Here is a 10455-nt window from a genome sequence, read left to right on the forward strand (position 1 = left end):
TACAAGCTGGGGGGGAGGGCGAAACCAAATTGGTTATAAGCTGGGGGGGGTTTGTGGACGACTGTAACAGGGGGGCAGGTACAGTACTCTTGCGCGTGTTAAAGTACAGTGCGTATTAACAGGAGTCTACGGGGGGAGGGGCAGCGCTTATCAGTTCTACGGAATTCTAGCCTCGCTGTCACGTGGTCGCCTTATCCGCGCTACGTTTTCTAAACGTGCCCTGCTAAGGCCTCGCACGTGGTCGCAAACGAGCGTGGGGGTCGCGTCACCCCGGGCCCGGCGGCGCGAAACGTCGGACCTCCCCCTCCTATCAGCCCGCCGGCACCGCCACGCGAGGGAATAGTTTTTCGCGTGTAACCTCGCCAATGGCTGGCATCGGCGGAACCCGTCAGCAGGCAACGATGAGCCAGGTAGGAGGGCGCACACGGGGAGAGAGGAGAGGGGGTGGTGGTGGTGCACCACGTGGTTCACACGGTGGTGTGGTGTGTGGGTGATGTTGTTGTGTGGGTGATGTAGTGTAGGTGATGTTGTGTGTAGGTGATGTTGTTGTGTAGGTGATGTTGTTGTGTAGGTGATGTAGTGTAGGTGATGTTGTGTGTAGGTGATGTTGTTGTGTAGGTGATGTTGTTGTGTAGGTGATGTAGTGTAGGTGATGTAGTGTGTAGGTGATGTAGTGTGTAGGTGATGTAGTGTAGGTGATGTGTGTAGGTGATGTTGTTGTGTAGGTGATGTAGTGTAGGTGATGTAGTGTAGGTGATGTTGTGTGTAGGTGATGTTGTTGTGTAGGTGATGTTGTTGTGTAGGTGATGTAGTGTAGGTGATGTTGTGTGTAGGTGATGTTGTGTGTAGGTGATGTAGTGTGTAGGTGATGTAGTGTGCAGGTGATGTATTGTGTAGGTGATGTATTGTGCAGGTGATGTAGTGTGTAGGTGATGTAGTGTGTAGTTGATGTGTGTAGGTAATGTGTGTAGGTGATGTAGTGTGCAGGTGATGTGTGTAGGTGATGTGTGTAGGTGATGTAGTGTGCAGGTGATGTGTGCTGATGATGTTGTGTGCAGGTGATGTGTTGATGTTGTGTGCAGGTGATGTGTGTAGGTGATGTGTTGATGTTGTGTGCAGGTGTTGTGTGCAGGTGATGTGTGTAGGTGATGTAGTGTGTAGGTGATGTAGTGTGTAGGTGATGTGCTGATGTTGTTTGGTGTAGTGATGTAGTGTGTAGGTGATGTAGTGTGTAGGTGATGTTGTGTGCAGGTGATGTAGTGTGTAGGTGATGTTGTGTGCAGGTGATGTAGTGTGTAGGTGATGTAGTGTGCAGGTGATGTAGTGTGCAGGTGATGTAGTGTGTAGGTGATGTAGTGTGCAGGTGATGTTGTGTGCAGGTGATGTGTGTAGGTGATGTAGTGTGTAGGTGATGTAGTGTGCAGGTGATGTTGTGTGCAGGTGATGTAGTGTGTAGGTGATGTAGTGTGTAGGTGATGTATTGTGTAGGTGATGTAGTGTGTAGGTGATGTAGTGTGTAGGTGTAGTGTGTAGGTGATGTAGTGTGCAGGTGATGTTGTTGTGTGTAGGTGATGTAGTGTGTAGGTGATGTAGTGTGTAGGTGATGTTGTGTGTAGGTGATGTTGTGTGTAGGTGATGTTGTGTGTAGGCGATGTAGTGTGTAGGTGATGTAGTGTAGGTGATGTAGTGTGTAGGTGATGTAGTGTGTAGGTGATGTAGTGTGTAGGTGATGTAGTGTGTAGGTGATGTTGTGTGTAGGTGATGTTGTGTGTAGGTGATGTAGTGTGTAGGTGATGTAGTGTGTAGGTGATGTAGTGTGTAGGTGATGTTGTGTGTAGGTGATGTTGTGTGTAGGTGATGTTGTGTGTAGGCGATGTAGTGTGTAGGTGATGTAGTGTAGGTGATGTAGTGTGTAGGTGATGTAGTGTGTAGGTGATGTAGTGTGTAGGTGATGTAGTGTGTAGGTGATGTTGTGTGTAGGTGATGTAGTGTGTAGGTGATGTTGTTGTGTAGGTGATGTTGTGTGTAGGTGATGTTGTGTGTAGGTGATGTGTGTAGGTGATGTAGTGTGCAGGTGATGTGTGTAGGTGATGTAGTGTGTAGGTGATGTAGTGTGTAGGTGATGTTGTTATGTAGGTGATGTTGTGTGTAGGTGATGCACTGTGTAGGCGATGTAGTGTGTAGGTGATGTAGTGTGTAGGTGATGTAGTGTGTAGGTGATGTTGTGTGCAGGTGATGTGTGTAGGTGATGTAGTGTGTAGGTGATGTAGTGTGTAGGTGATGTTGTGTGTAGGTGATGTGTGTAGGTGATGTAGTGTGTAGGTGATGTAGTGTGCAGGTGATGTTGTTGTGTGTAGGTGATGTAGTGTGTAGGTGATGTAGTGTGTAGGTGATGTTGTTGTGTAGGTGATGTTGTGTGTAGGTGATGTAGTGTGTAGGCGATGTAGTGTGTAGGTGATGTAGTGTGTAGGTGATGTAGTGTGTAGGTGATGTTGTGTGTAGGTGATGTAGTGTGTAGGTGATGTTGTGTGCAGGTGATGTGTGTAGGTGATGTAGTGTGTAGGTGATGTAGTGTGTAGGTGATGTTGTGTGTAGGTGATGTAGTGTGTAGGTGATGTGTGTAGGTGATGTAGTGCAGGTGATGTGTGCTGATGATGTTGTGTGCAGGTGATGTGTTGATGTTGTGTGCAGGTGATGTGTGTAGGTGATGTCTGTAGGTGATGTGTTGATGTTGTGTGCAGGTGTTGTGTGCAGGTGATGTGTGTAGGTGATGTAGTGTGTAGGTGATGTAGTGTGTAGGTGATGTGCTGATGTTGTTGTGTGTAGTGATGTAGTGTGTAGGTGATGTAGTGTGTAGGTGATGTTGTGTGCAGGTGATGTAGTGTGTAGGTGATGTTGTGTGCAGGTGATGTAGTGTAGGTGATGTAGTGTGCAGGTGATGTAGTGTGCAGGTGATGTGTGTAGGTGATGTAGTGTGTAGGTGATGTAGTGTGTAGGTGATGTTGTTATGTAGGTGATGTTGTGTGTAGGTGATGTACTGTGTAGGCGATGTAGTGTGTAGGTGATGTAGTGTGTAGGTGATGTAGTGTGTAGGTGATGTTGTGTGCAGGTGATGTGTGTAGGTGATGTAGTGTGTAGGTGATGTAGTGTGTAGGTGATGTTGTGTGTAGGTGATGTGTGTAGGTGATGTAGTGTGTAGGTGATGTAGTGTGCAGGTGATGTTGTTGTGTGTAGGTGATGTAGTGTGTAGGTGATGTAGTGTGTAGGTGATGTTGTTGTGTAGGTGATGTTGTGTGTAGGTGATGTAGTGTGTAGGCGATGTAGTGTGTAGGTGATGTAGTGTGTAGGTGATGTAGTGTGTAGGTGATGTTGTGTGTAGGTGATGTAGTGTGTAGGTGATGTTGTGTGCAGGTGATGTGTGTAGGTGATGTAGTGTGTAGGTGATGTAGTGTGTAGGTGATGTTGTGTGTAGGTGATGTAGTGTGTAGGTGATGTGTGTAGGTGATGTAGTGCAGGTGATGTGTGCTGATGATGTTGTGTGCAGGTGATGTGTTGATGTTGTGTGCAGGTGATGTGTGTAGGTGATGTGTGTAGGTGATGTGTTGATGTTGTGTGCAGGTGTTGTGTGCAGGTGATGTGTGTAGGTGATGTAGTGTGTAGGTGATGTAGTGTGTAGGTGATGTGCTGATGTTGTTGTGTGTAGTGATGTAGTGTGTAGGTGATGTAGTGTGTAGGTGATGTTGTGTGCAGGTGATGTAGTGTGTAGGTGATGTTGTGTGCAGGTGATGTAGTGTGTAGGTGATGTAGTGTGCAGGTGATGTAGTGTGCAGGTGATGTAGTGTGTAGGTGATGTAGTGTGCAGGTGATGTGTGCAGGTGATGTTGTGTGTAGGTGATGTAGTGTGTAGGTGATGTAGTGTGCAGGTGATGTTGTGTGCAGGTGATGTAGTGTGTAGGTGATGTAGTGTGTAGGTGATGTATTGTGTAGGTGATGTAGTGTGCAGGTGATGTAGTGTGTAGGTGATGTGTGTAGGTGATGTAGTGTGTAGGTGATGTAGTGTGTAGGTGATGTAGTGTGCAGGTGATGATGTGTGTAGGTGATGTAGTGTGTAGGTGATGTAGTGTAGGTGATGTTGTGTGTAGGTGATGTAGTGTGTAGGTGATGTGTGTAGGTGATGTTGTGTGTAGGTGATGTAGTGTGTAGGTGATGTTGTGTGCAGGTGATGTTGTGTGCAGGTGATGTAGTGTAGGTGATGTTGTGTGTAGGTGATGTTGTGTGTAGGTGATGTAGTGTGTAGGTGATGTAGTGTGTAGGTGATGTAGTGTGTAGGTGATGTAGTGTGCAGGTGATGTTGTGTGCAGGTGATGTAGTGTGCAGGTGATGTAGTGTGCTGGTGATTTGTGTAGGTGATGTGTGTAGGTGATGTGTGTAGGTGATGTGTGTAGGTGATGTAGTGTGCTGGTGTTGTTGTGTGCAGGTGATGTGTGCAGGTGATGTGTTGATGTTGTGTGCAGGTGATGTGCTGATGTGTGTAGGTGATGTGCTGATGTTGTTGTGTGCAAGTGATGTGCTGATGTTGTGTTGGGTGATGTGTGTAGGTGATGTGTTCAGGTGATGTTGTGTTGGGTGATGTGTGCAGGTGATGTGTGCAGGTGATGTAGTGTTTGGTGATGTGTGTAGGTGATGTACTGATGTGTGCAGGTGATGTGTGCAGGTGATGTGCTGATGTTGTGTGCAGGTGATGTGTGTAGGTGATGTACTGATGTGTGCGGATGATGTGTGTAGGTGATGTGTTGATGTTGTGTGCAGGTGATGTGTGTAGGTGATGTGCTGATGTTGTGTGCAGGTGATGTGTGTAGGTGATGTACTGATGTAGTGTTGGGTGATGTGTGTAGGTGATGTACTGATGTTGTGTGCAGGTGATGTGTGTAGGTGATGTGTTGATGTTGTGTGCAGGTGATGTGTGTAGGTGATGTACTGATGTAGTGTTGGGTGATGTGTGCAGGTGATGTACTGATGTTGTGTGCAGGTGATGTGTGTAGGTGATGTGTTGATGTTGTGTTGGGTGATGTGTGTAGGTGATGTGCTGATGTTGTGTGCAGGTGATGTGTTGATGTTGTGTGCAGGTGATGTGTGTAGGTGATGTACTGATGTAGTGTTGGGTGATGTGTGCAGGTGATGTACTGATGTTGTGTGCAGGTGATGTGTGTAGGTGATGTGTTGATGTTGTGTTGGGTGATGTGTGTAGGTGATGTGCTGATGTTGTGTGCAGGTGATGTGTTGATGTTGTGTGCAGGTGATGTACTGATGTGTGCAGGTGATGTGTGCAGGTGATGTACTGATGTGTGCAGGTGATGTGTGTAGGTGATGTGTTGATGTTGTGTGCAGGTGATGTGCGGATGTAGTGTTGGGTGATGTGTGCAGGTGATGTACTGATGTTGTGTGCAGGTGATGTGTGTAGGTGATGTGTTGATGTTGTGTTGGGTGATGTTTGTCGGTGATGTGCTGATGTTGTGTGCAGGTGATGTGTTGATGTAGTGTTGGGTGATGTGTGCAGGTGATGTGTTGATGTTGTGTTGGGTGATGTGTGCAGGCTGAATTTGTAGAAGAAGTGGATGCGCTCTCCATCGTAATGAATCGGATGGGGAAGGATTTATTTCACATGGGCTACTACCTTGAAGCCCTCAAAATCTACGAGGAGGCTCTGTCCCTGCAACTCTGCCACTCCGCCTCTGTCGGCAGGTATCGTCAAATGCAGACGCATATCGTGACATCTAACGGGCAGGTTCCAAATGGAATTTGTGACATCTCAGCTTGGTCACACGCGTACGTCGTCACGGGATTGCCCCGGCGTTGACAATAATAATAATCAACGTGGTTAAATTTCGATTTGAAGCTTTCGTGACTGCAAGGATTCATCTTCTTTGGTTCTTTCGGTAAAGTCACCACCACCACCACGTAGAATGAGAATAAAATAATAAATTGATAAAATAAAATAACACAATAATAATATTCTCACTACAGCGCTGTCCTACCAGACACAGTCTCGTCCCCTTCGCCTGATGAAGGCCGCTTGTGTTGTGGCCGAAACGTCGTGTTAGAATATTATTATTGTGTTATTTTATTTTATCAATTTATTATTTCATTCTCATTCTACGTGGTGACGGTGGTGACTTTACCGAAAGAACCAAAGAAGAATAATCAATGTGGTGGCGCTGATCGGCTGGAGGTCACAACGTGAGATTGTTACAGGGTCAAGGAACGCGGTCGCGAGGTAGCAGCTGCTGTGCGTTGTGCGATGGAGACTCGGCGCTTGTTGCGCAACCATCCCGAGTCGGGATTTTATTTGAACTTTGATTTGCTGACTCCTCACCCCCCCCTTCCCTCAACCGCCTGGGATAAGAAGGCTCAACTAATCGAGTCTCTCACCTTTCTGAAGAGATGCCGCGACTCTAAGCTGTCTCTCTCCCCCTCCTCTGTTCCGACCATGGATGAACTCGTCCGTCTAAACGGGGCCCGTAGCTATCCGTGGTGCTAAAGTTGAGGGCGCTTTGTTTCCTCTCACACAGCTTAAAAGTCGTGATCTGAACGTGGCTCTTTCACTCCAGCGCTGTCCTACCAGACAGTCTCGTCCCTTCACCTGATGAAGGCCGCTTGTGTTGTGGCCGAAACGTCGTGAGAATTTTATTGTGTTATTTTATTTTATCAATTTATTATTTTATTCTCATTCTACGTGACTTTACCGAAAGAACCAAAGAAGACGCCTGCTTCACGTTTCAGGGCAAGTGCTCCTTTGATCGCTATCAAAGGGGTAACTTATCCCAGCCCCTCCCTTAACCTGTGTATATATAATCCAGGTCGTCTCTAAACTGTGCTCCCGACACAGATATTCTGCGTTGACTTTTACACCCGAAGACGGAAGCTCGTGTTGCCTCCGAAACGTCCGTGATTTAATTGTTTTGTCTTATTTCGTTTTATCTACGCGACTTTACCGAATGAAACCAAAAGAGTTATGAATCCTTGCAGTCACGAAAGCTTCAAATCTAGAATTTGATTTGAAGCTTTCCGTGACTGCAAGGATTCGTGCTCTTTGTTTTTTTGCGGTAAAGTCCCACGTTAGGTAAAAAAATAAAATAATGAAAACGACTAAAAATGAAATCGCGACGTTTCGGAGGCAACACAAGCTTCCGTCTTGTTTATGAATACCACGAAACATTTTAATAGTAATTGTTTTAACAGAAAGTAGTCACTTTTGACTGTTTATTTACCATGCATTAGGCTAGGCCTAGACTTGTACCGATCATTCTTGGCTGAGACCAAAAACAATCAAAGTGTAATTGCATTAAATAAAGTACCCACAGTAAATAACTCGTGAAATTAACTTAAAGTGAAGAGAACTACCAATAGAGACAGGCACCGAGGGTAGACAAAGGAATACAGAGATACAGGAGAGACAGCAAGACAAAATACAAAGGCAAAGATCCCCCGTGTAGCCTTAGCAGACTGTAGTGGCAAGTGCTGTTAGCGAGCACCTACGAAGCCGGCACCGCACAAGAGGGGGTGGGTGGCCAGCACCACGCCCGACCGCCTTTGTCTCCCCAGTGGCGATGTTTACTACACACCACACCAGGTACTCATTTGAGGCTGAGTCGACCTAGGAGAGGCCCAGGACCGGTTCAGATAATCGTCACTGGTGGTGGCCGTGACTGGGAATCGAACCCGGGTAACTGAGTTCATGGCACAGTGCCACCAACCACTACACATAGAGACAGGCATCAGCTGGGTCCGAGATGTAATAACGGGTGATAATGCTTCCCCTTGTAGGCCAGGCCTATGCCAGGAGGTGTTTGTGCTTTCGTGGGATGAACTGTTGCATTGGCAGTAAATGCCCTTTAAAAAAAAAAACTAGAGACCTTTGCTGTAAATCATGACATTCATTCATTAATCGCTGCGAGTGGATTTCAGTGAAACAAACCCCGAGTCGTGGCATTAAGCGACAGCTGACGTGTGACTCCTGGCAGAGTTGTTTCCCTGCTCTTCTGCAACATGGCCATGACTTACGTCAAGTTGGGGAGATTCGAAGATGCTGTGACCATGTCGTGCAAGTCCATCGACGCTGACCGGCAATGGTGCAAGGTATTCATTGCAGGCGGCAAGCCACACCTTTGCACGAGTCATCATCATAGTCAACAACGCGAATTGTCGTCTGTGTAAATATGTACGCTGGTCAGATGCTACGTTAATTCATATTTGGTATAATCCTTTTGGCATTGCCAACTGCTTTTCAAATGCATTTGGAAGTTGTGCCATCATGTGCCCCCCCCCAACGGAATTTGTTTTACAGCCCCCAGGGAGAGATAGGCCCACTCAACAGCAATGTGGGATGTCACGCAGACGGGGAGTTGAGGGAAACACAGCCACACACACACACACAGAGAGAGAGAGACGGGAGGGACACACAGAGACAGACAAAAATCTAGACACGTATCAAATATTTCCTAGATAACCTGCATATGCTGTTGGTGCACGTGCTCCGACCAAGCACCTTCTCTAAGGCTGGCACAGCCCCGGCGAAGGCGATCGTGTTACGTGTGGAGTAAGCGTCTCAGCGGTTTAGCGCGTTGCTCTTAACGACCCCACCACCTGTGTTCAACGTCCACCCACAGTTAAAACTGTCGTGAGAGATATCCACACTTGTCCTGGGCCCTTGCCCCGGTGTACAGGGTAGTCCCCGACTCACGACGGAGATGCGTTACGACGACCCCCCCATCGTAAGTCGAAAAATGGCCTAGCCCTACCCAAGAGTCTCAAGAAATGGTGATAATTTAGCATAACAGAGCAATTTACAGTACCGTACTGTATAAACTATATAGTGTATGTATTTATTAATTACTATACTGTGTTGCACAGTAAAATTAAAAGTAAAAAACAAGGTAAATTCTTTGCCTACCCACATGAACTGCAATTTCATAGAAAGTTTTTTTCAGGAAACAATCCCACACTCATTGCCAACACCAGTGACCATTATCCGAACCGTTCCTGGGCTTCCGCCGAGTTCGATTCGACCTCAAATGAGTACCTGGTGCATTGTGTAAATAATCGCAACTTAGGGAGACACGGGCAGCCCAGCATGGTGCTGGCCACCCACCCCCTCGTGTGCCACGCTGGTCTTCATAGGTGGTTTGCAAAACAGCACTTTCCCCAAAAGTCTGTTGAGGCTCCAAGGGGGGATCTTTGTCTTTGTGTGCAGGGTTACTATCAGCTGGGCACGGCGCTCGCTGGGCTGGGCGAGGCAAAGGAAGCAGTCGCTGCGCTGCAACATGGCCTGGCTGTCCTGCTTGTCTCCTCTGGCCACACCGTCAACCTCACCGTTGAATTCCTCATGGAAATGTTCAAGGCCATGAACCGTTAGTATGCCTTGGGATCATTAGGCGCAATGTCATACGGTTTGTGGGCACACTTACCGCAACACAGGCACGTGTGGTTTTAGATACAGAGGTCACCTCCTAGATGATGTGGATTTGTGTAGCGTGCATCTAAATGTGATTTGATCTCTTAGGCACGTGTGGTTTTATATACAGAGGTCACCTTCTAGATAATGTGGATCTGTGTAGCGTGCATCTAAATGTGATTTGATCTCTTAGGCACGTGTGGTTTTAGACACAGAGAGGTCACCTCCTAGATAATGTGGATCTGTGTAGCGTGCATCTAAATGTGATTTGATCTCTTAGGCACGTGTGGTTTTAGATACAGAGGTCACCTCCTAAATAATGTGGATCTCTGTAGCGTGCATCTAAATGTGATTTGATCTCTTAGGCACGTGTGGTTTTAGACACAGAGGTCACCTCCTAGATAATGTGGATCTGTGTAGCGTGCATCTAAATGTGATTTCATCTCAAGGTTCTGTAAGTGGACGGTGCGCGTTGTTATTTTGTACACATTGGGAACGCACACACACGAACACCGCATTCCTCACTCGAAGCTGACACACACATGAACGTATGATCAACACGCACACGAACGCCACTTTTCTCACCAGCAGCTGATGCACGTTTACACACGCGCACACACGCGCACACACAAATGGTAAGTTTTTTTCACGTAAATGTTCCCTTCGTTTTTACACCCTACGGTGTGACATTGCTACGTTTTTGTCTTTTACGTATGCTCCCACGCTTGACTTGGTGGCCTTTCTGTCTGTGTTGGCCGCAGGCAAGACCGACAACAAGAGCCTGTTCGTAGGGGTTCTCCGCATGCTTCAAGAAGAACCGCTGCTGCACACGGAGAAAGTGTGGCAACAGCTGCTGCGCGAGATGGCAGAGCAGGGCCTCTGGAAGGCACGTGCGGCCGACCGCGAGTCGCGCACGCCAGTCGTGTCTGATGCCCCTACGGGCGCGGCGGCATCTCCCGCTCGGCCTCGTGGGATCGTGTCACGCGTCTGCTGAGAGCAAGGCG

General features: G+C 47.4%; 1 protein-coding gene across 1 annotated transcript; it reads left to right on the forward strand.

Annotated features, from left to right (window-relative positions):
* The first annotated feature begins 178 nt into the window (after positions 1-178).
* Positions 179-10445, forward strand: LOC142913400 (uncharacterized). Its single transcript, XM_076060941.1, has 5 exons — positions 179-410; positions 5594-5742; positions 8022-8136; positions 9251-9407; positions 10213-10445. The coding sequence occupies exons 1-5, from the start codon at positions 366-368 to the stop codon at positions 10443-10445; spliced, it is 699 nt and encodes a 232-aa protein (XP_075917056.1). The 5' UTR covers positions 179-365.
* The last annotated feature ends 10 nt before the right edge of the window (positions 10446-10455 follow it).

The sequence above is a fragment of the Petromyzon marinus genome, unplaced genomic scaffold (assembly GCF_048934315.1).
Source record: "Petromyzon marinus isolate PM22_M1 ecotype Great Lakes invasive population unplaced genomic scaffold, UKy_Petmar_22M1.pri1.0 PM_G_Scaffold_25, whole genome shotgun sequence".
NCBI classification, from domain to species: domain Eukaryota; kingdom Metazoa; phylum Chordata; class Hyperoartia; order Petromyzontiformes; family Petromyzontidae; genus Petromyzon; species Petromyzon marinus.

Excerpts from the sequence above, each read along its gene's own strand:
- LOC142913400 (XM_076060941.1), top strand. The coding sequence starts at position 366 with ATGGCTGGCATCGGCGGAACCCGTCAGCAGGCAACGATGAGCCAG. Across the intron at positions 411-5,593 it reads AGCAGGCAACGATGAGCCAG|GCTGAATTTGTAGAAGAAGT; the intron begins GTAGGAGGGCGC and ends TGATGTGTGCAG. Across the intron at positions 9,408-10,212 it reads AATGTTCAAGGCCATGAACC|GCAAGACCGACAACAAGAGC; the intron begins GTTAGTATGCCT and ends TGTTGGCCGCAG.